Below are 25,526 nucleotides of genomic sequence, written 5' to 3'. Positions count from 1 at the left end.
TAACCCCAAACAATACATGGTTGAGTTTTGTATAAATAACAGTATTTTCTCTAGTACAGCAAACAAAGAAACCTCACCAATCTGACTAGAGCCATGACCTCAGTAGTGATTATTGAAAATATGTTTAATTTAGAAAACCCCCAAGATTATCCTTTAAAAGACTCAGACACAAAAGAAATTAGACTGTAATACAAATTTAGAGCTTGGAACGTATTCAATTACAGTAGTCGGTTTAAAGTTTATTCTTGACAAAGGTTCTCCAGAGCCAGAGACACTATATGACATTCTAAAAGTTGTACTGAGACGATTGACACGCATGTCTAAAATATGCTGAGCTCCCTTTTAATATTATTGCTCTGAAAAAAGAAAAACATTTTTAACTACTATAGACTTGATAACATTAAGCTGGTGGTTAATTGGTAACATATCCATTAAAGACAGTCTGTTACTGCCCTCTAGTGGAGAATGTATTATCACAACACATACACCAAAAGCCTTCAGAATAGATTTTTTTTTTATTTTTACAAATAACTTATCTGTTACAAAGACAGTTTCCCAGCTGAAATCAAAAACACTTTAGATATCCAAATTATTTTTGTTTCATTTTAATAAAACATGAATAAACTGCCTCTTCACACCAAGGTGCAGATAAAGCTGAAATCTGGTTTCATTGGGATGGAAAAAAGGGGAAAAAATTGCATAAGTGCTTAAGAGACAACAAATTATCTTCTAATGTTATATGGTTTTAAACAATAATAAGATTTTTGGTTGTCAAAACGGCACTTGTGTTTGACAGAACAGTTTATCAATACAATTCAATAGTTCTAAAGGCAGTAACCCAAGGCAAAAATTTCACAAATGTGGAAAAAACTAAGTAACTACTCCACAGATAAGGTAAGGTATGACAATAAGTAAACTTTAGAAACACCCTCGTCGATGAAAGCTTAGGAGGATGAACTGAGCCAAATAAAAAGACAAGTATACAAAGTGGACAGTGGTGTTGTGCTTACACTTTGCTAAAGACATTGTTTTCTGCCTCGTCTGCTTTCAAGGCATTTATCTGTTGTGCACGAGGCACGGGACCCATATAAAAATTTCTACATTACAGGAACATTTTCAACAGAAACATATTCACTTTGAGCTTTGGTACCTCACAGAAACCCAATCAAGGTGAACAACAACTTTGAACCCAATCAGCTGCTCCAGGAGCCCTTTAACATCGCTCTGCAGCATCATCCTGATTGTACTGGAAAAATGAGTCTGTTTGCACTGAGGTGTAGTTGTCCCCAAACATAAACCTACATTCCAGTTGTCAGAAAAGATAGCACTTTGTAATTTTGTTTTTTGACCCCATCCCTTCCCCGACATACCCAAACATATTCCGTGCACTGGAAAAACAACAATAACAAAAACAACAACATCAAAAATACTCCTCCATCGCCTTCCATTTTGCTGCATCTGTAGATCGTACACAGGAAACTCAGCAAGTCCACAAGCAATGAACAGACCTGGCAGATGTAGCTTCATGGTGACTGCGAGGGATTCTTTACTGCTCTGCTCCTCTACTTCTGCAAGGCTTCAACTCTCACAGATATCAAGTAAAAAGCTTAAAAAGGGAGAATGGTGCTTATTTGTTTGAAAGAGGGAAACAGAACAAGACAAAAAAGTTAATTAAGTCTATAAAGCTATACTTACAGGAAATACAATGATTCATAGTGTGAGGAAGAAGGCTTTTAAGGCACATTCTAAAATTATGTACAGTAAAAAGCTCAAAAGGAGTTTCTGCCTCCGTGTACTGTACACAAAGCATGCAACTTAGTTTCTTTTTTCATTAACTCATGATTGAACAGAATGAAAATGGACACTGAAGGAGGAGGGCAAGAGGCACGTTTGAGTGGCAAAGATGCTGCCACCTTCCCCTTCGACATCCTCGAAAAACAGCAAACAAACTTTAAAGTCCACGAGTGGCCTGTTAGTTTTTCCTTCAGATGGAGAGCAGTGGCGGCAAAGTTGCCAATTCCACGGCCATGCCCCCACAGAGGAAGAAGAATTTTATTTCAGCAAAAAGCACATAGGCACCTGTGTTGTGTGTTTTTATGTGTATCTGTAGGCATAGGTATGTGTGTCATCACACTGCTGGGCCACACTCGTAATACTGTAAGTGGGAGCAGCGAGGTATCCCCGGGATAAAGTGTCACCCATTGAGCAGAAATGAGGGGGAGGTAACCCCAAATAATCTCAGTCTCTAAGGTGAGGTATCATCCGAGTCTTTCCGAGTTGTAAACACTATCCAGTCAAGCCTTCAGCGGACAGCATTCTACAAACTTTACAAGACGACAAAAAAGGAAAATCAGGCCGGGTGATGCACAGTGACTATGCCCCATCCTAGTTCATACACATTTGGGGATAAAAAAAAAAAAAGAAAAGAAAGGTCAATTTTCCCTAATCTAGTTGGGTAGAAGACAGGTGGGCAATGGGAGAGGGGGGCAGAGCGTCACAACCTCGCTGGCTCAGAAGTGCCGCGGGAACTCGCACTGTTCACAGCGGTTGAGGGCAGGATGGTTGAGGAAGGTGCAGGCTGTGCAGCTCCACTGCGTCCCCTCATCCTCCTCCTGTTCTGCAGTGGGCTTCACTATCTTACTGCCCGAGTCTGGAACATGAAGAAGAAGAAGAGTGTCAGTGCAAAATACAATAAATAAGCCTGAATACTATTTTGATTTTCACTGAAGTATGATTTTACCGAATTTAATGCTACAATACCAATACCTGTCAAATAGACTAAACCTAAAACTTAGAACAAGTTTCGTGCATTGCTGATGAACACAGGGAAGAAGAAAAAGGGGATGACAAGGGTACCAACCAAGTGGTAGGGGAGGGGAAAGACCAGGGGATGGCTTCATCATGAGCTCAGAGGTAACATTATATCTACATCTTCTCCTATCTGGCCCCCGTGTGATGGAGATGGATGGACAAACAGATTACAGTCAAAGGGAAAAGAAGATAAGTGTAGAAATGAAGAAAGTCATGGTCAAAACAGGGTTAGACTTGTGCAATGTAGTCCCAGCTTCTCTAAATGTGTTTGTTCAGTCACTGATCTGTAGACACAACCCTGATAAAACATTTGGAAATACATTTTGTCATGTTTGTTTTAAATCTGGCCAAACACTGACAAAACACATGAAGAGTTTAAGACACATTCAAATTAGTAGTACCAACTCTGTAAGTGAGGCTGGTCATTTTGAACCGTTCCCAGTGTTTTTTAGAGGAGACAAATTCATTTGTAGTAATTTTCACTTTTCTTCCTACATTTCCACTTTGAGAAGTAGATGTGTATGTATGGGGCTGAAGTTCCCTCTTCCTCCCTTAGAATAAAAATTCCTTCTGCTTCTTGATGAAAAACTACAAAAGACATCATCAAGTTCAATACATGACATGCATGAACTCATCAAACTACAACTATGTGGTGCAAGCTGAAAACCAGTGAAATCATCCTTTAATCCTTTCAGTGGGACGATTGATTGATTGATTGTCCTTTCGGCTTATCCCGTGAGTTAAGGGTTGCCACAGCGGATCATTGTCCCTATGTTGATTTGGCACAGTTTTTACGCCGAATGCCCTTCCTCACGCAACCCTCCTCTAGTTCTACCGGGCTTGGACCGACACTGCACAGCTGGGGAGGGGAATGGGCTGTTATGGGTTCAGTGTCTTGCCCAGAGACACTTCGACATATAGCCAGGGTCGTCTGACGACTGATGACGACTGATTGTCCGTGGACGACTGCCTTTACCAACTGAGCTACAGCAGCCCCATCCTTTCAGTGGGACTATAACAGGGGCTAATACAAATATAGTAAAAGACAAGTCCAGTGAAAGAAATTACAGTAATGTTTAACAATGAAATTAAAGAATGTTGAATGACTATGAAAGCTTTTCTAAACTTACCAACAGTACCTTTGGGTTTGGGTGGGACTGGACCGAGAAATCCAATGTTGTCATAGAAATTATGGATTGCACTGGGATTGAAGTGTGGTCCTGTAAACAAAGTGAAGTGGAGTAAAACCACAGGTCTGAATGTTACTGTTCAGAGAGATAAAGAGTCAACACCTGAGGTAAACACATACACTACAGTCAAGCTTTACATTAAACCCTTAAAAAAGCACAATGAGCACCATAATAATGCAAAGAGAACTGGTGTTTTTGGTGATGCACAAACATGACTAAGGAGAAAAAATGTGGTATGCCCCGTACTCATAGCCATCACTGCTCAATACTATTTAAAAAAAAAAAAAAAAAAAATTAATAATAATCTGCACAAGATGACATTGATTTTTCATCACAGCTGTTCACAGGATGCAATAGGACATATGCCCACATCTGGGTTCAAAATCCAGATATCCCTAGTCTATGAGTTGAGTGAATAACAGGAACTATTAATTTGTGTCAATTGCCTTTGCCCTTTCCTTCAGTTGTGTAAACCAGTCAGCTGGAGGCCTGGCAGTGGAGTGCTGCCATGGGGCCAATAAATCCCTTGTTATCAACCAGCAAGAGGATGTAATTCAGGAAGAACTGGTAGTTAGAACTACAATGGCAGCACCATAGCTGCATGTGCTGAAGGGATGTGAACAGAACGAATCCATGTGCTACAGCTGCAGGCCTCAAGAACCTCTGTTAACTTTCTTATTATAAAACACAGACACATGCCTAAAAACACTTCATATTTTAAACCAGAGAGAGAGACTCCTACCTTTTGTTTGAAGGAGATCAATTTCTTTTGTTAAGTAGTCAATGTCGATCTGCAGTGACCTGTTCTTGGATCGCAACTGTTTCATTTCCTCAATCTGACAAAGAAGTAAACAGGATGGTATAAGCTCAAAGTTAACCAAGAGGCCCAAGACATCAAGACACTGGGCTGCTACACTAGTGGAGAATAACTGTCAGTGTGTTAGGAGGAGAGCTGTTCCACTCTCCAGAACTGGCTCACATCAGTAAACAGCAAACCGAGGAACTACTGAGGTCAGCAACACTGACCAATTAACCTTGTGCAGTCCCTTCCCCCGTCTGTTGACAGTTGCCAAAAAGAGTTGACTCAGCAAAAGTTGAGAGGCGCACTTTATCTGAACAATTTCATCTAACAAAACTGTGGCCTGCAGTTAGAAAAGTCATCCCTGATGATCATATATTAAGTTAGGTAACTGCTAACTAATTCATATTTAAACTTGCTGATTAATCTGCCAGCAAAGATACTACAGTCACCCCCCCTACTCCCCACATCTCGTGCCTGAAATTCAACTTAATCAAGCTCACAGAGGGAATTTGAGAGGCCGAGTTGGATCTCTCCAGTCGTCTTCTGGTCAGGTCATTCTCCATCTCGTTAACTTCCTCTTTTAGCTTTTCGAGCTTCTTTTTCTTCAACTCCAGCTCATGCCACAGCCTCTCCATGCGGGCCTTCTGATGGACCAACAATGCTGGAAGAGCAACACACACACACACACACACACACACAAACACACACACAGTGTTGTCAAAGACTGTTCTCTCTGTGCCAAATTCACAAATTTAGTAAACTTGTAGGCATGTAGCAGAAATTAGCATGGTACACAAAACATGAGAAAAGGAAATATAAAAAACTGTTTTAGAAATAACAATAGCACTTTTACTGAATTAATATAATGTAACTAAAAAAAAAACAAATGTAAGTATAAGCTACCTCATAGTAAAGACTATGCAGGATATTTTTCAGTGATGTAATGTGATTGCATGTAGCATGATTGTTGGTGCCAGATGGGCTGGTCTGAGCATTTCAAAAACTGCTAATCTCCTGGGGTTTTTATGCACAGCTATCTCTCAGTTTTACAGAGAATGGTGTGGAAAAAAGAAAATATCAAGTGAGCAGCAGTACTCTTGAAGGAAATACCTTGTTGATGCCAGAGATCAGAAAAGAATGGCCAGACTGGTTTGAGTTGATAGAAAGGCAGTAACTCAAATAACCATTTATTGCAATTAGGGTAAGCGGAATGCACAATGTCAAAACTTGAAGCAGATTGCTACAGAAGCAAAAGAACACGATACTCCTGTCAGCTAAGAACAAGAAACTGAGGCTACAATTTAGATAAAGATCAGAAAGCATTGCACGGCCTTATGAGCCTGAATATTCTGCTGCAATATTCAGATCGCAGAGTTGGAAATTGGTGTAAACAACATGAAACCATGGATCCAGACAGAAATATGCCTTTATCTATCTGCTTATTTCTTCCCGAAGCTCATGAAAACAGACAAGCAACTGCATTAAGTGGGGCCAACCTGGTACTAGCAAGGTTTGGCTGATGAGAGGCGAGGTTCAGATATGCCATAAAATCCAGTCAGACTAATTTTAAGAAAAAAACAACTCTGTAAGAAGAGGCAGAGGTACTACATCAGGCCTCATTGTCAGATTAGTTTGTCCCATCACCTGAAATGAAGAGATGGGACTTATCCCACTTTAAAACCTGCTGCAAGCAAATTCTGCTCAAGTACACAGTTTTAGACAGCTTTTTCCATGTTGATGACCTTTTCATGTCTTTACAGCAAGTTTTATATCATTTATCACAGTTTCAGCATCTGACAGGTTGTACCACATCCTACACAGACAGTCAAGGACCAACAACTTTCTTCGGTGTATAAACACACACACACACACACACACACACACAGAGGTCGAAATCTCTTCATGTTAAACAGCTACATGCTTTCCTAATACAGTCACACAATGTGAACTAAATGTTACAAATATAAATGTAATCGTTTTCTGAGAGTTTAACAAAGTATATACTGAACACAAAAAGCTAAAGGATTAGGGAGGATCTTAATGCAAACAAATCTATCTAGATATATTATTATTATTAGAAAAACTGATATTTTAATTACATTTTATTTATTTAAATTTTTATCTGGAATAACTGCATGCTTTAGTTGCATTTTACACTTAATTGCCCTTAGGTGACTGTGAATGGTTGACTCTATGAGTTGGTTGAGATAGACTGGTGGCCTGTCGAGGGTGTACCCCACCTCTCACCCAAAGACAGCTGGGGTAGGCCCCGTGTCCCTGAACAGGATAAGCGGTTAAAGATAATGAATAGAGGGATGTTTTCTTTGGTCATAAGAAGTTATTATTCTCAGCCTGTACCCTGATGAGGTAAAATTGCATTTATTTATATTTATATAAAAATAAACCTAAAATAAATATTAAAAAAATGTGAAAGGGCCTAACTGGTTAACAAAAATGCTCACAGTTGCAGAATAACGTTCTTTATCTGGAAAGGCCAGTTTTATTAGCAATTTTGGAGAGATGCTCAAATTAAAATCCAAATGTTTACTGAATCCAGTGGTAGACATCTGGCTAAATGGAACAGTTATTGTATAACAACTGTGTTTTTAATCAGGTACACCTCTAAATGTAACACCCAGCAAAGCACAACAATGTGGGGTTTGGCACTTTTTGCCAAAGCAGTTAAATATTAAGGTGGAAACTGGGCTTATACGTCTCAGCAGCAGAGACAACATGAATGGTGTGAAGCCCCTCTTAGCGGCAGTCAACACAGTGCAGGAGCTAAAGATGATGACTCACATATAATACAGACAAACGCCCAAAAAAGGAAACAGTAGCATGCTCTAACACATTTGACTCACAGTAGAGAATCTGACTGTCTCAGAGGCTAATAGAGCAAACAGAGCATTTAGTGTGGAGTAGTCACACTAGTCATTACATGGGCCTGCGCTCAAAAAGCCACCTTAGATTTTTAACTGAGAGAGATGGACATGGAGAACGGTGCTTCTACAATGCCTCAACATGGCTCAAGAAACACATTACAATCAAATTCTAGAAATAGAGTCTTTTAAACCACAGAATGGAAAGCAAAAAGATGTAAACTATTACTTTTGGTTAAAAATGCTTCATCACTGTGTGCAAGATAACATACATTTGCACTCTTCAAACAATTAATATATGCTATAAAAAAATAATAAATAAATCGTAAAACATTATGCAGGATTCAGAGTCTGAACTATTTTTTTAATGGTTATTCTTCTTTCCAAGTCTGGTTAATTTGTTTTTCCCTCTGAAGGGACTCTCACAATGGTAATATTTAGCATGGCTCACCTTGTGTGTACGCTGCATCATCAGAACCCATGCTGAGTCTGCGATGCTCACTCGGCCTCTCCCTGTGGGGCGACAGAGGATCTGAGAGATGGAGGGGGTCTGGCTCCACGAAGTGGTGGTCTGAGGGTAGGCTTAGGAGGTTGTTGGGCTCAAAAGTTGGGGACACAACTCCAGGGGACACAGCTGGAGGCTTATTGGGGGACACTGTGATTTTAAAAGTGTATTTGGTATTGGGCTGAGTAACCACAACGCGAGGGGATGAAGCCGTGCCTCCCCCTCCCACAGAGGCACGGGACTTTGGTGGATGATGGTGGATGTACGCAGGGCCCATGCTCATTTGGCCCCCCATGGTTCTGGGCCCAGAAGGCCCTTGCAAAGGGGGGTTAGCTGAGATGTAGACTGTGGGAGGGTTCCTACCCCCACTGTCATCACTAGAAGCATTGGCTGAAATGTAAAACTTAGGTTGGGAACGGGAGCCGGCAGAAGCCATGATGGCCTCTTCAGAGGATGTGGTAGCAGCAGTAGGTGGGCTGGCAGATATGTAAACAGTGGGCTGGCTGCGGCTCAGACCAGTGCCTCCGATGGACAGAGGCGTGGTGGGGACGGCAGCCACACTAGTTGAAGAGGAGGAAGACGAAGGACAGGAGGAGGAAGTGGAGGATGAACGTGGCCCACTGCTTGTCCGCAGCACAGCTGTTGTAGTTGTGGAATTGCTCCTCTGGGGAGATTCAAGTTTGATCTCTATCTGATTCTTCCGTGGGCCAGTCGAGATGTTCTGGATGTTGTACAGTGGGGGGGGCATAACGGAGGAGGAGGACAGGGAAGAAGAGCACGAGGAGACACCGGAAGAAGAGGCCTGGCTTCCAGTGGAACCGAAGGAGGGTGCTTGTGGATTTGTGGGGGAGCTAATTGGCATGTAGACGTGAGAGGTCTGATGGCCCTGGGTCTGGTGCTGTGAGGTATGTGAGGCGTGCTGAGGGCCGGACCAGGAGCCGGAAAGGGAAGAAGGGTGGGAGACCTGGTAGATCTGCTGCTGGGGCTGGGAAGTAGGGCTGTACTGGGCTCTGCTTCCTTGTGGCTGATTTTGCCGGGTTGTACCAGATTGGCTAACGTAGGGCCTGATGTAAATAGAGTTACCCTGTGGACTGCTTACTCCCGGCTGTGGCCCGCCATGAATGTGCAAAGAAGTGGGGGTGTTGCGGCCTGTCTGGATATTGGGGGCTAGTGTCACGGTAATGGGGTTGAAACGTGGCAGCTGCTGGCCACCTATAGCTGTTCCTTTGACCCCCAGAGGGTAGAGTCCAAGGTGCTGTGGGGGCTGGGGTTTGCGTGTGGGCTCCATGACACCAAATACACTGAGGCTGGTGGGTACCTGTACTGGGGCTGACTGGGGCTCCTGCTGATAGAAGTCACTGTTGTGGGCCTGGCCTGTCTGTAGGGGCCCGTCACTCAGGCTATGGGCCAGAGTCCGGCTGCCGTTCATTCTCAGGCCGTCCCGAACTGGAGCCAAGTGCACATTCTGTGACTGCAGGCCCAGGTTCAGCTGGGTCATGTGATTACGGAGCCTGGTCAAGCTGGGGTCGTCGGAAAAGCTAAGGTTTTCTTCTTCGCTGTACAGGTAGCCCGGACTGACCTGAGACAAGTATTCACAACAGGCGTCTAGATTGTTGTTGTTCTGCAATAAATAATTTGATAGATTGATAAAAGACGAAGCTGAAATAAACTTGTTCAAGTTTTTAAAGACAATCCACAACACAAAGTGAACATTCATTCCTGGTTTTAAACATATCATGTTAAATTATATAATCCCATCATAAGATTCTTGACCAGCTTGTTATATTGTAAGTTCACCCACTCCAACAATGACTCCTCTGTCTGACATGTTTTTTTTTTGGTTGGTTTGAGAACAGGACAAATCAACTACATATTTTGGGCCCACTACACTGATTTGCTGTATTAGTCAAGAAGAAAGTTTGACATGACAGTACTTACAGACCAGCATTAAATAAAACACTGCTTAAGAAATACTGACCTAGCTGTAACTTATCATTTTACTCTCACACTTCTTTGATATTACATTTTTCTCATGCTTTCACGATATTGTCACATTCACAAACACAGAGGTAATAAAACATCCTTTGTTAATTGTGGCAATGGCTTTGTTAGGATCAGTTGTTTAACCTGCATACCTGCAGAACACATTGAGAGACAACACCCTCTGGGACTTCAGGGAACTTCTGGCGCAGGTCATGCAAAACCTGAATATCAATCTGGTGGCTTCCCTGTGCCATTCGTATGTTGCCAGGTCAGGACTGCTTGTTTTGTTCAGCGCACTGTTTAGGCGTCAGGTGTGGCAGCAGGTCACCTTCATCTTGAACATCTTCTGAAATTAAAGACAAAACCAAAGACAGTGAGAGAATAACAAAGTTACCTTATCACCAAATGAGTTACGCAAGTAAAAAAATAAAAAATTAAAACAAAGCTTCATGCAGATCAAACAAAATCTCTAGCCAAAATTCAAAAGAGAAACCTCACATATTCACATGAGCTGCAGTCTGTGTTTTGCTACCCTTCAATGAAAAATGTCAGGTGTTAGGGAATGAACCAATGTGGTCTGGTGCAACTCTACACGACATCCATTAGAGATTTTCAGACAATTTACAGCATTTATTTCAGAAGCCTTCATTAACATCTTAATGACTACTAATGGGAAAAATCAGTCTTTCTACATGATTAACTCATATGTTCATTTCATAATAAAAAGTTACAGATTTTTGAAACCTTTGGATATATACACTGTAAAAAATGGTCTACGTCTAGTTATGTAGCGCTTTTATCTAAATTGCTTTAAATGTTGCTTCTCATTTACCCGATTTCACACACATACTGTACTCAGACAGCAAAAATGGTGGCTGCCATGCAAGGTGCTCATTTCAGGAAGCAACTTGGGGTTCAATGTATTGCCCAAGAGCACTGACATGTACCCGCGGGACCAAAGTCAAGCCACTGACCCTGTGGTATGTGGATGACTGGACGGCCATAGCTCAGTTGGTAAGCCAACGTTTCCTTAATTTGTTTCTGGTTACATACCATGATTGTAAGTTATTTTTTTTTAAACGCTATATAAGGCCCAATAAATGCAGCTCTGTATGAAACTTTAGTTTATGCTACTGTCTCCTTAATAACCACCCTCCACTCTGTCCACTCTGCTCTGATTGGCCAACTACCAGTGGGCTGAGCAGAGCAGGAATCCATGGACATAATTATGAGAACTGGATATGGAAGCAAAACATGGAACCCAATCTTTTTAGGCAAAGGTGCGTCAAATGATCACAGCTTAAAGTGCAATACTGGCATTGGTTACTACATCAAAACTGTTTCATGGCCCAGTCCTAACCCTTAGAGATTGGTGGTGAGCCATAGATGTATCATGAAGTGGGATTGGGTATTTACATTAAGCCATAGATGTATCATGAAAACAGGTGGGATTGGGTATTTACATTATCAACGTGCAGACCCAAAACAGAGGTCTGTTTATGGGACTGACATGGATTATACATGGGACTGTCTGAAAGGTTTTGGAAAGTTCCAGAAAAAAATTCTGAGAGCCTTTGGAAAGTCTTAGGACAGATCTGTTCTACATAAATTTAGCTGATGTGTTGAAATGGCAGACCTGCCAACGTTGAGGAAAGTTTTAGAGTACCACCTTATGCCAAAGAAATTCATGGGAACAAAACCACCCTACAAATATACAATTGTTACTGAAAATGCAAGGGGAACCACAACACAACACCCTGCTCACAAGGTGTCACTGGCTCTTTTTTGTACTTTTGAGTGACAAATCACACCAGCGTCTTTTGGTGTCAACAGATAACCACTACACAAAATGCCTACCGGTTGGCAGGTCTTGAACTATGGCATTGTTTAATACAAACACCTATCATCACAAGAATTAATTAAAACATTTAAAAAAGTATTATATGGAAACTTTAACAAAACACCAAATAGTTGTTTAGTTGCTCCAAGTCTATTTACTATGTCTAACATCAGTTAAAAATAAATAACTAAATGAATAAAATCACTCTTTTAATGTAAGTGCCTCTCTCTGGTCAGGCAGCTTATTTAAACTCATTGCATGGAACACAATGTGCAACAACCAAATTGTGACAAATTTGCAGAAGGTTATTTTTGAGAATAAGGTCTTTTGTTTAAATAATTAATTTCTCTGGTGTTTGAGCATGTAAAACTAAGAACATGTATACTGTAGATAACTCAAAAAGGATGAATACTTTCCAAATCATAAAGCTGCAAATTGTGTTCTGCAATATAGATTTGAAATTGTTACAGCACCACAATACATAGCCTACAAAATGAGCATAAATTTGAATATTTCTAAAATAAGTTAAAAAGACTTAACAATAAAACTTTGATGAGGGTATGATTTACTGCAGGACTGTTGCATTAAAATGCATTACTTGAATTTTTCTATACATTATTATGAATTATAAACTCATGTGAACATACTTAAGTTTCTGTTTCAAATACTGGCTGGTGAGAAATATGAGTACCTCAAGGAACTTCCATGAAGTTGTGTTTTATTACTTCTTTGGAAGCACATTTAAATAACTAATCAAAGAAATGTATCTGGAAAACTTTCAGGTATACTTCTCCAACCATGAGAAGTTCGGGGAGCTGGAAACCTTAAGTAGACTAGTAGAACACTAATTCCCCCCCCCAAACTGCATTCCTTCAAAGCATCTTCCTGTGGGAGGTCCATACAAAACATTGTGACACATGAAACACACCCTGTTTTGCTCTGTGCCAATTATTAGTGTAATGTGGAATGAAGGAACAAGTGACTGACAGTCCTAATACTTTAGTAATAGAAATTAAGACTACTACTAGATTTTTATGGACAGGCCGCCTATTTTTGGCTTGAAGATAAAGTTATTATTTTAGCAGCAATGATTGTGTCTCATCTAGGCTATGAGGAGGTATAATGTTAATATGAAAGTTTTTGTAAATCAGCTGGGCAAAACATACGTCTGTAGCTGATAACAAGATGAGGAGCTATTTGGCTATTGTCAGTGGTAGTAGGGGGAACCTGTATGTAGGAACCTCAACTTTGAGAGATGTTCAATCTAATTAAACATCATAAGGCAGCATGGTTTTCTCAGAGAGTAGTCATGAAATAGATTTATTTCACATACAATGCTATTAATGCTTGTTTAATATAAGTAAACTATCAATGCTCACTTTTTGACAGCTTAAACAATTTTTAATGAGTCTAGTCAATGTTTGAAAGACCATTCAACCACATCCGGATAAAAAAAACTTGAAAACTATTAGACGAGGCTCTCACATCAACCATCAGTCAATAATTTCCTTGTCTTTTGCTCTATAACAAAATGGAAGTTATGGCCACCAGACTGTGTAAAAAAAAAAAAAGGATATAAAAATAAAGCCCAAAACACAGCATCAAGAGCCTCTAAATGCCAACCAGAGGAAAACACTGCAAAATCTCAGATTACATGTGAAGAACAAACAGAATTGCTTTGCAGTGAAGCACATTAACTTAATTAGGGCTACAGAAAATGAACCTGACAGATGCAGGTCAACAGTGTGGTTAGATTCTTTGCCTGCTTAAAAAACAAAAGGTCCACACCTCTTCACAATTTGTAATTATAGGTCTGCAGCCGACATATGTGAGGGTGGCTCCAAGGGAGGCAAATTAGAACTTACTGTCCCTGGAGGCGTTGGTGGAACAGAGCCTGGGGCAGCAGTGCACTGCCAGCAGAGATAGACACAAAGCTTCTATTGCTGAGGCTGTTATTCACTGTCCCATGGCAGTGACACACAGCCACACTCATTTCTGGAGGTAGCAGGCCTGCCATAGTCCATCAATGGGCTCATTCACTCTGTCAAAGTGAATGCACCTAAAAATGCCCCAAATAAATTAAAGCTTAAATAAAACATGAACAATTAATTAACAGAAGCCTTTGGCAAAAATATAAGCTAGCACCTGATGCTGTGGCTGGTGCAACTGCCTGCACAAATCTAGCTGCTGTAAACAAAAATGCTACACATAACTAGCAACAAAAACCACACAACAAAATGTCATGTCATTTTATCTTCTGGGTGTAAAGAATGAAATGTCTGATTGAGACCTTGTCAAACCAAATCCTACAACAATGTGTCCTTCAAATATGATAAATATTAAATACAAGGAAAACAGTGAGAATCCCATCTTAACTTGAATCAGAAGCATCCTCAACAGCTTTCTCCCACTGCAGTGTCTTGGTCCACTTGGCTAAATTTAAACAAATAGAGGGACTAACTGGCAGTGGATACTGTTGAAGCATGCTAGCAGATGTCCACTCTTCCAAGAAAACAAAAGACATACGTGTGTGGGTAATACACACACAGACACATGCAGATTTATAGGCACGTTGTATACACAAACAGCTACTGCTCAAAAGACTTATTCAGTCACATGCGTGAATTAGTCTTGATTCATCACTTTCACAGTAGGAAACAAGGCTAACAATGTATTTCGCTTAAGTGAATAATAATTAACTTTAGTGTCCTATTTTCAAAATAAAGTGGTTAATAAGTCCATACAAAACAGCTAAGGGTTGGCAGTGCCTAAGACTGAACTTGTGGAGAAAAAATAAATAAAAAAGATTTTGCTGGCCTGTAATGTAGACTGGTTTCAGCATGGTTCACTGTGCCTCAGATAGCAGCACTGGTGGAAGCAAGTAAACAGCACTCTTACACGGGAACTACTACACTTTCTCTCAAGCCATTCTTTCCTAATTTTTCAGAGAACTACTCATAGTATACGATTGTTGTTGCCAAAGAATTCTTCTCGATTCACAAATTCTCTATCAACATTTCGTTCTGATTCAATGACTGAAGTACTGTAGATCCTACCTTGCCTCCCACAGAGCATAGAACACACAGACTTGCATGCAAACTTTACTGAGTAGACTATTCTTAACAAGAGGTTTTCGAGTCATCACAAAGCTGTGACGCACTGAATCAAAGTGATTTTCCACCATATTAATGTCACAAGTACTACTAAAATAAATGAAAATAAAGATAAACTGCTATGCGCCATGAATGGAAACGTAAAACAGTTGTGCATCTTTGAGATTGTCTTAAAACTTCTTGTCATTTTAAAAGGTTGGGCTAATATTAGAGCATAAATCTAAAAGATTATAATCATTTTAGTTGCTCTGAATGAAAAGATTCACCACTTTACTTGGTAATAAGTTTCAGACAATAATATTTTGCTTAAACCATTTAAATTCAACATACTAATGACAACATTAATAGACATACATTTACTGCAAGTGTGTCAGTATAAGCTCCATACAGTATGAGGCAGTTCTTTTGTTCCCGGCAGTGTCTCCACAAAAGAAACAAACCACGCTTTATGCGCAGATTCCAAATTGCACTCAACTGTGCCATGAAGCCTGGGCCTCACAGTGCACAGTGAGCTGGGATCAACTCTGCAAAACAGCCTGCTTTTAGTTGCCCCCTTTTGAAAACAACAGTATAAGAGTCTATGTGTGCAAGCGTGTGTATGTGTATGGTGGTGGGGGAGTTTGTGTGCAGGAAATAAAAAATTCTTCAGCACCGCAGCCTGCAGCTGGTGGTTGATTGGAAGCAGGCAAGGGCACCAGCTCCCCAGGTCGACCAAAACCCTTCTGAGGCACTATGAGATATTGGGAGGTTGGTAAACATGGAGACAAACCTCTCTCCTAGGTACTCTGAAGTTGATGGACTGCCAGTTTAATGTCTGACAAAGTCTATTTGTCTGTAAACACTATAATATTGAAAAGAGAAAAAAAAGATTTAGATAAAGCTGCTGGTTGATTGCTACAGCTTTTTCCTCAGTGTGAGTGCATTGCTGCTTGGACCGAGTCACTTGTTAACTCCAACTGCCCTCCTACCACTTTGTCCCGCTCTTCTTTCCCTTCTCCTCACAACACAAAACACAAAATTTCTAAATATAAATACGTGAGCTCATCCAGCAACTTCAAAAAGTGTATTTGTTAATTTACAGAGCCTGACAGCTGGTTTCACCTGTAGTCACTGACCACAAGCAAAATGTGCCTTTCATCCAGTAACAGGTACAAGTGAAGCGTTATTGCTGGCCAATTAACAACAGAAATTAATTCCCAATCTGTAATGACAACCTTACAGGACACCGCACAACAGACTCAAAATGATACACAGGAATATGAGAATTAAGACAAAACCATGTCATTAGCAAAGAGATTGCTGACTTGAGTAATCCTTGCTTTGTTGTTAAAATAATGGATTGATTTTTTTTATTCAAGTGACCTGCCTTTCTGCGGACATTGTTTTGCTTTAAAGATTTGCAAGGTGAAAACACTGGGAACCACTACTTGGGGCGACTGTGGCGCAGGAAGGTAGAGCGGTTGTCCACCAATCTCGCAGTTGTTGGTTCAATCCCATGTCCCACATGTCGAAGTGCCCTTGAGCAAGACACTGAACCCAACTTAGTTGCTCCCGGTGAGTGTTGTCCAGTTGCATAGCAGCTCCCCCATCGGTGTGTGTGATTGTGAGTGCAAATGGCTGAATGATAAGCAGTGTAAAGCGCCAATAGGTAGAAAAGCGCAATATAAGTGCAGATAATTTTGGGAAAATTATAATAGCCCTACAAAATAACACAATTTTAACACTGATATGTTTTTATACTGTATTATTTATGGTTAAGGATAAAGGTGTGTGATATTGACAAATAACAGGTAAATCAATAATAGCAAAAGCTACATCTACATAGTTATACAGGGCATTTTGTTTCTCAAAAGAGGATGAATCAGGTTTGTATTTCAACCAATTCATGTGGAGAACATAGCAAGCAAAAATTAATAGGTGCAAGCATGTAGCAATGTTTTATCAGGGAAATGTGCAGTGTTTTTCCTTACAATGCCTAAGTATTAATTGCCAGCTGATTATCTCATTGCACAGGTCCAGTATATGCTATAAGCAAAATTTTCCAAGCCAAGAGGGATTTTTTTGGGCCATAATTTAAAAGCAGGCAAAAGCATTGCAAACTGTTGCCACTAACTGTAATCAGTGTAGTAATCTTTAAAATTTTGCCACAGGCCAGGAGGGTGGAGATTTTACCCAACCAATCCAAATCAAGACAACGGGAGGAAAAAAACTCTAATGCAAAACTTTAAAGTGGGTACATGAAGCAGTTGGATGCATGTATTTATAATCACAAAATAGCACAAAGTCAGCAAAGAGCAACAGCAGGTATCTGGCCTAACCTAACACTGCTCTATACAGTATATTATAATTTATTACACTCCCTCTGTGCACATTTTAGGCCATAAAGAGAGTCTTTAGTTTTTCAACAAAAAAGAGAAAATAATGTGCTGCAAAAACAGTGTTATTTGGCATCAGGAAAGAATACTAACAGATAGGCATATTTCTTTTCTTTTATGAGAATGATGATACATTCAGTGGCGCAGTTTTGAGTCACAAAAAGCCCCCATGCCTCCCATTCATTTGAATTAATCATCAAATTAGTCATCATTTTACTAAGTGCACAAAACACAAAATAATATCAACGACATTGGTGATAAATATATAATATTAAAACATTTCAATGTAAACCTAAATTACAAAACACTGACGAAATTGGTTCCAAAATGCATATACACCTTGTGGTGGTTCCCTGAAATTGCATGAATGGGGCTTAAATGGGGGTTTTTACTTTTGAATGTGTACATCCCCTTGTCGGGGATCAGGAAGGCTGCAGACAACTAGCTGCATGAATGACTAGAACTGCATGAATTTCAACCAACATCTGGCTGTCAACCAGCTGTGTGTAGCGATTCTGAGCCACTGCATCTGTAAATCACCTTTCTTCCCGATTCTGAAGGAAAAACTGAAACTCACTAAATTTCCATTAAGATAAAACCTAAAAAAGAAAACTCATTATACTGTTAGAGACACAAAAAGCTGGAGCTTTAAATTGAGAATTCTATGAAAGCCCAAGCTCAAATAATTTTTATTTGAATCACTACAAGCAAAACATTTCTATGGTATTGCAAGATTAATAATAGAAATGATTTTTTGACCGATTTTGAAAATAACTGATAACTGATTATTTGACCAAACTACAACCATTACACCAGTTTGAATGCGTGTGTTGAAGGTGAGAGGTTATATATATAGCTTTGAGCATTTAAATACATTTCCAACACGGATACAGTTTTATACATGAATACACTGACAGTTATACCTTCTATATATTTAAATCTACCTCAATATTGCAGATTTACTACCAAATTATTGTAGTACAAAGTGTAAAATCTTTATTAAAAACTTCGGTACAACCTGTCACATAGTAATTATAAAGCCACTGTGTTCTGCTTCTAATTCACAAACAGAGGATGTCAGAAAGCTCTGGAAATGAAACATGGTCTTATCTTTTGGCAAACGTTCTTTTTGCTAAAATGAACATCCCATCTTTTTCATTAATAAAACATAATATATCATGCTATAGCTATTAGCTCTCTTTTCTAAGACCATTTTAATAATTTTGTGTTGAGGAGTCTAGCCACAACAAGTCATAATAGTGACTCATGAACATGTGGCAGAGTGAACCTGCTGGCTGGTATACAAAAATAACAATACCAACTGAGTTGTCCATTGAAAAAGTTTAGCAAGTAGCACTACATTAACCATAGTTAACCTGAGAAAACGGCATTCAGAAAGTTTTCAGTTCCGTTTTGTTATGTTGCTGCCTTAATAAGTGTTGATTATTGAGGAAAAAAAATGACACACACACACACACACATACACCAATGGGGCAGCTGCTCTGCAGCCGGCAAGCACTCATCGTTCAGTGTCTTGCTCAAGGACACTTTGACATGTGACCGGAGGAGCCGGGGACTGAACCAACAACTGTGAGGTTGATGGACCACCGCTCTGCCTTCCTGCACCACAGTCGCCCTTATAAATCACATCGGCATAAGCTTTCAAACCCTTTACAACACTTGAAATTTAGCTCAGTTGCTCCCATTTCTTTTGATTGTTAGTGACCTATGGCAAATTAAATTGATTTGAATTTAAACTAGCCTCACAGCTGAAAATGCACATTGTATCAGAAAAAAAGCCCTGAGGTCAAAGGAACTGCCTGCAGTGATCACAAATTGGATTATTTCACAGCACAGATCTGGGGGAGGCTACAAAAAATTCTGCTGCAATGCAGGGTCCCAAGAGCATAGTGGCCTCCATAACTTTCAAACAGAAGATGTTTGGATAAAACACGACTCTTCCAGAAGCTGATCAATCAGCCACCTGAGCAATCGGGGGAAAGATTAAGAGAGGTGACCAAGAATCTGATCATCAGTCTGCTGAGCTCCAGAGATCCTGTGTGGAAATGGGACAAAGATTCAGAAGGACAACCATTACTACAGCCCTCCACCGCTCTGGGTCTTGAGATATCCTCAATGAAAACACGTTCCACAGCAGTCAGGACCTCAGTCTGGGCCAAAGGTTCACCTTCCAACATGACAGGAATTCTAAACACACAGGACAAGACAACCCAGGAGTGGCGTAGGGACAACTCTGTGAATTTTAGAGTTGCCCAGAAAGAGCCATGACTTGAACTCTATTGAACATCTCTGGAGAAACCCAAAAATGGTTATCAACTGACAGTCCCCATCGAACCTCACTGAGCTTCAGAGGAATTGCATAGAAGAATGCCTAAAAATCCCCAAATCAAGGTGTACATAGCTAGTCATACCCAAAAAGACTCGAGGCTATAATTGCTGCAAAAGGTGCTTCACCAAAGTAAAGGGGCTAAATACTTAAGTATACGCGATATTTGTAGTTTATAGATGTTTAAATAAATGTTTTCTTAACTAAGTTAAATTTGATAAATAAATCTAACATTAACTTTTGAATTTCATATAAAAATACATCAAATTAAAGAAGAGAACACATTTTTACATTTTTCATTTTACAATTGTATCATCAATTACCTATTTACCAATTTTTAAATCCACTGAAATTAATTTCCCAATGTTGCTTCTGTGTTTCACAATGACAATCAACTGAGTTGTTCACAGGCCAACCAGTTGACTAATTCTTGGGTTTAACTCTGGCACAATATAATATGTCCCTGACATGAAGCTGCATTCAAAACATCATAAATACCAGACATAATTTCCATGTCAATCTCATTCCACAGCCCCATCTTCAAGAGAATGTTTCTCACAAATTCACCTTGTTTACAATGCAGACACACCATGACAACCCTATTCAACAATCACACTTAATATTTACTCCAAAAGAAATGAAATTAAAATTACACACTGAATTTTTTAGAAGGCTATATTTATCTGCAAGAGTGGCAAAACTGTTTTTAAGAAGCTTGTGAAAAAGGCTACACTACAGAACTGTCATGTTCTTTTGCCTCAATGGAAGTACTTCTCTTGCTTATTGTTTTAATTTGAGTTACTTTTTCAGCAATGCTTTGTAACAAAATGTGAGAATTCACAGTTTTTAAAATAAATTAAATATTGTCAGGTTTTGAACTGGTAATCAGAGAAAACCTGTGAAAAAATGCAAGAAGAAGAAGCAGATGCAGAAGAGGCTGCAGCAGAAGTTTTTCTTGTTGTCTTTCATTGCTTTGTTCAAACGCACCTTTACATCAACTACTGAAATATGAAAGTAATTTCCCTCCACTTCCACTACCAGACTAAGATGGCCTGATTTTGCCATGGTAGCCTTCTGGCTAACTGTAGCCAGTTCTTGGGTGGCAGTGCCATTTCTCAACACCCACTGCAAGTCAACTAAACACAATGAGACTTATTGCAATCAGGCATGTAGTGATGACATGACCCAGTATACACCAGCCAAATCATCACCATTTATTGCCCTACAAAATGTACTTAGTCTATGTTGTCATGGGCTTTAATGCACACAGACAGTGGGACATTAGCAACACCTCTGTCTTTGGTTAGGATATTCCATCAGTTCACCACTTGTGATGTTATTTGATCCTTAAACACAGGTAGAAAGAGCTTTTGTGAAGCCTTTTTAACCACACCTTTAAGAGGTCCTTGTTACTGCATAATTTAGAATTTGGTTAAAACCGAAACAAGGCATGAAGCTTAATATGCTGTGAATATTTTCTATGTTTAGTGGACATAATATAATAATACATTGGTTTTGCAGAAAAAGTATTAATGCAGTGTATTACTGGACCTCCTTGTGCTTGGCTGAATAGAAAACCCTCAGCCGGAAATGTTTCCTGCAGCTGTTAGGAGTATCATTCCCCACCTTGAGGCCAACCAAAAGACAAATAGCAGCCAGGTCATGTGACTCATCCTCTGGTGAGATGCCGTTCAGTCTTATTCCACACCCCTCAAAACATTCAGGTCATACTTGTCTACCTCAGTAAGCAGGCCCTTTTCACCTATGTATGAGTTAAGTAACTTGTAATATAATCTGGTCTATAATCGCAACTATCCAAAACAAATGCCTTTTGCTGTTTGCAACGTCTTTATATGGTCTTGAAATGGAAAGTAAAATATTTTTATTAAATATTCTCTTTTCTTTCTGCAATCATGCCTTCCATAATGTATCTTGTTTAATGTGTAGACTGTTTAATGTGTAGACTGTAAACTGTAAATTTTGTATTCTAGTGACCAAAATTATCAACCTTATTAGTATTCTCTCTGTAGTGTTAAATGTGCTGAAAATTTATGTCATTAGTTCAGAAAATACTGACATACAAACTCTCACACACGGTATACTGTGTAGCATATGTTTACATATACAAATAGAAGTAACAAAGAAGGTTCTAACTGTAATGAACCCAACAACAGTAATAGAGTAAGTACAGAGGAATAGCGCCAGGAAGATTATTTTTTTGGACCTCTAAGATTTTTTTGCTACAAAGTGTGCAAACTTGTCAGGCTACATAGGTTCAGGTCACATTAATTAACATCATATGCCTGTATCAAGCATGTATGTATCACTATAGTCATTTGATAATGTCATCTACAAAAAGTAGATCAATTATGAAACCATCAAGTCCTACTAACATAACCTGACAAGTGTCCTGATACTTCATGCATATTATTTCTGTAAATAAACTAAAAATAACAGATAATAGAAATTACCTTGGGTGATAAAAGTATTTAAATTAAAACGCGAAACAACTATTGACAGCGACAAGGACAATAACTAAGTCACTTTGAAGTCCACAAGCAACAGGAACAATGAAGGTGTTAATATCCAAGAGCTAACAGGGTGACAAGCTGGGGTGCCAACAGGCTAATGAGCATTTCTCGGCAAAATAGAGCAATAATGTTAGGATATGCTGCAGCGCAGTGTGTTTGGAACTGTCGAGGGAGTACGAGGCCATATGAGAGCTGGTACCAGCATCATCCCATTTTACCTGACAGATTATCTGAGTCTGTCTGACTGGATGGAAAGTGTCATCTTCAGGTCTCTCCACAACTGTTCTATGTTATTTAGGTTTGGCCTTTTCTGGGCCACTTATGTACAGTTATAAACTTGTCCTGAAAACATAAGTCATGTTCAAGGACTCTGTATTTGGCTACATTCATCCCTCTCCCAGCTCTGATCATTCTCCCTCTCCCTGTTGCTAAGATGGTGGTGGCAGCATCGTGCTATGAAAGCCTATAGCATAAAGCTGATCATGACTATAGTACAATGAAAATAGTATTAAACAGATGTATTCTGTGTATGTGATTTTTCCAGACTACTGATGCTCTGTTAGTTTAAGGATTGTTTCTTGGTCCCCTGCCTGGCCAAGGTACCTCTTGCCCATTTGGTGAGTTCAGCCTAGGCAAACGGGCAAGCCTAAAGCTTGCAGGGCTTTAAATTGTTTAAACAATTAAATATTTCATTCACTGTATAAATATAATCCCGCAACAATATCATCAATACCATAGGACAAATGCTTATCATGATGAAAAACTATCATCATACAGTATCAAGGTCAATATGTTGAAGCCCTACCTAATGTTTTGGAAAAGATTTGATATCTTAGCCCTAATCTGGCTTACCACATTTGTATCAAAAACATTTAAAGAGATTTTGTGTGTGAATATTTGGAACACACACACACAGGTGCCTTTTTTAAACTATGAATTTTCCCCAAATAAACCCAAGTAAAGTTCTAGATACATCTAACAGAATTCAAGCAGAAAATATGCACAGCAAAGTTTCTGAATATTAAGAGGTACCTTAGAAAAAACATGTTTTTGCTTTGTCATTTTAGCTTTACTAAGTGTAGATGGACAAAACCGTTTTATTCATATCAAATAACAAAAATGTACACACAAATAATGTTTCTGCACTGCATAAAGTGAAGCGACCTAAGTACTTTTTAAATAGGGAAAGGAGGCAGGGTGATTATACCTGGGGGTGTTAATGCCCGACACTTACCTAGAGTAGGGAAGCAGATATGTCTTCACCCTCTCTTTTTGCTTCATTTAATAACAAGAAATGAGACAAATATGCTCAACTTAAATAAACATTTGATGAATAATTTTTTCCAAGTAATTTTAAGCACTGACCCGAGTAATGATTCATTCAATCATCTCTATTTTAAAAATATTTTTAAAGCAAGAACAAGAATATATTCAAATTTTTTTTTAATTGCAGTAGATGTTCCTGACAAGTGAGTAAAAATTTATTTGTGAAACAAAGAGTAAATACAACACATACTAAAAACTCTCTTAAACACACTCTACATAAAATGTAAAAAAAATATTGTCCGCCCAGCTTTAAGACTTGTAGCTAATTGGGGTTAAAGGGTTACTGTACAGTAGTCTACATACAGTAAACATTGCCTTAAAAGACATTCACAGTAATTAGCAATCATCCCACAAGCTCGCAGTAATTAATGCGATGGTGGATGAGAGGTCATGGGCAGAGCGGATATTACTGTTATTCTGAGACTTTTACCTGAGGAAACTGTAGCACGAACATTACAATACTTGGGCAGACAACCCATGCATTTTGTATGTGTGGAGAAACACTGAACCGGGAATCTTTCAGAAATATGTCACACAAGTGAGATTTTAGATCTCTTTTGATGCTGCCTCTCCATGAAAAAACATTTTTTCAGCTGCAATGTTTCTGCACATTGTGAATGCAAGTGTGAAGTCTCCACAAGCTCAATTGTTTGTTTGCAGTGTTGTTGTTGTTGAAATCTGCAGTGGGGAGAGAAAGATTCTCCTGAAAGCATTAGGGCATTTGTTTTCTTTCACTGGCGCTCAGGTACTTTTAGAGAGATCCAAAAGGTTCAATGTATGGTCATCAAAGCAGGGTATAATTACAAGACCAAAACTAGTAGAATAATTTCCCAGAACCCCACACTGGCAGTTGTCCTTATAAAATCTAAAATGAACCACAAGAAAGGACTTTTAGCTGGGTGGACATTGTCCACCACACCCTGAGAGTATGTTTTCAGAGGAAGACCGAAAGGGAGCAAGGGAGTATAAGCACCCGAGGCCCACGCTGTTACTGATAGGACAAAAGATCAAATCCCTTTCCCATTGTTAGTGACCAAAAACAAAATGTGAGAGAGATGAAAGACAATCAAGAGACTAGGAAAAATGATAAAGGACAGAACAGTCTAGTCCATTTACAAAAGGGCACAGAATAAGACAAGCCTGCTGTCCTGGATCTGCAAGGAAAGGTTGGATGTAGTCAAAGAGGAAGTGGGTCTGGAGCAAAGCAACAACAGGCAGGGAAATGATAAGACAGCAGGTTGTAATACCTAGTCTACATAAAATAAGCAAACATACCTTCAACTCTGCGTATTCACACTATATAGATTAACGAATGCTTTGGGTTGTAAAATATACAGGCAACTTTATCTAAAAAAAAACAATCCTTACCCCCATTTGTAAACATTACAATCCCAGTATATAGAAAGTCAGTTGGCTATGGTGACATTAGTTCAGATCCCAGCAATATTTCTTTTGCAGTCATTCCTTAATATAAGAGCTCAATCTGCAGCAATGACACAGAAAGTGAAACTTCATAAATCTATCTATACTCATTATAAGGTCTACTGGTGTTCTTTCCCATGTCCTATTTTCGTGTACTTGTGAGATGTACTAAGAGGAAGCACTTTAAAACTGGCCTCTGCACCCCTAAATGTGTAAAACTAAGCAATGGAGGCCAAATGTAAAAACAGAGGTGTTCCTCAAGACAGTACGCAATGAGAGGAAGTGTTTGTGTGGTATACATATATCCTGCTGTAGAGACTAAGGGCTGCTTGACTGAGAGGAGCACAGAGATAAGTGCTAAATCATCTTCCTGCATGTCACTCATGTGTTACATTCAAAAAG

The 25,526-nt window shown here is 39.4% G+C and overlaps 1 protein-coding gene across 6 annotated transcripts in view; it reads right to left on the bottom strand.

Annotated features, from left to right (window-relative positions):
• Positions 1–496: 496 nt before the first annotated feature.
• Positions 497–25,526, bottom strand: part of tab2 (TGF-beta activated kinase 1 (MAP3K7) binding protein 2) — a 36,520-nt gene continuing 11,490 nt past the window's right edge. The window contains exons 2-8 of one of the 6 annotated variants that reach the window (XM_067481915.1): positions 10,323–10,516; positions 8,134–9,808; positions 5,304–5,464; positions 4,744–4,837; positions 3,942–4,031; positions 2,861–2,941; positions 497–2,650 (exon numbers count right to left, since the gene is read on the bottom strand). In XM_067481915.1, the coding sequence (XP_067338016.1) occupies positions 2,511–2,650; positions 2,861–2,941; positions 3,942–4,031; positions 4,744–4,837; positions 5,304–5,464; positions 8,134–9,808; positions 10,323–10,424 (2,343 nt within the window). In that variant the 5' untranslated portion in view covers positions 10,425–10,516 and the 3' untranslated portion in view covers positions 497–2,510. Of the gene's footprint in view, positions 2,651–2,860; positions 2,942–3,526; positions 3,836–3,941; positions 4,032–4,743; positions 4,838–5,303; positions 5,465–8,133; positions 9,809–10,322; positions 10,517–25,526 lie in introns of those variants that run through there. The other 5 variants (XM_067481917.1, XM_067481916.1, XM_067481920.1 and 2 more) reach the window with 5 other exon arrangements.

The sequence above is a fragment of the Channa argus genome, chromosome 17, assembly GCF_033026475.1.
Source record: "Channa argus isolate prfri chromosome 17, Channa argus male v1.0, whole genome shotgun sequence".
Lineage (NCBI taxonomy): Eukaryota > Metazoa > Chordata > Actinopteri > Anabantiformes > Channidae > Channa > Channa argus.
This window is presented reverse-complemented; position numbering and strand designations above follow the sequence as displayed.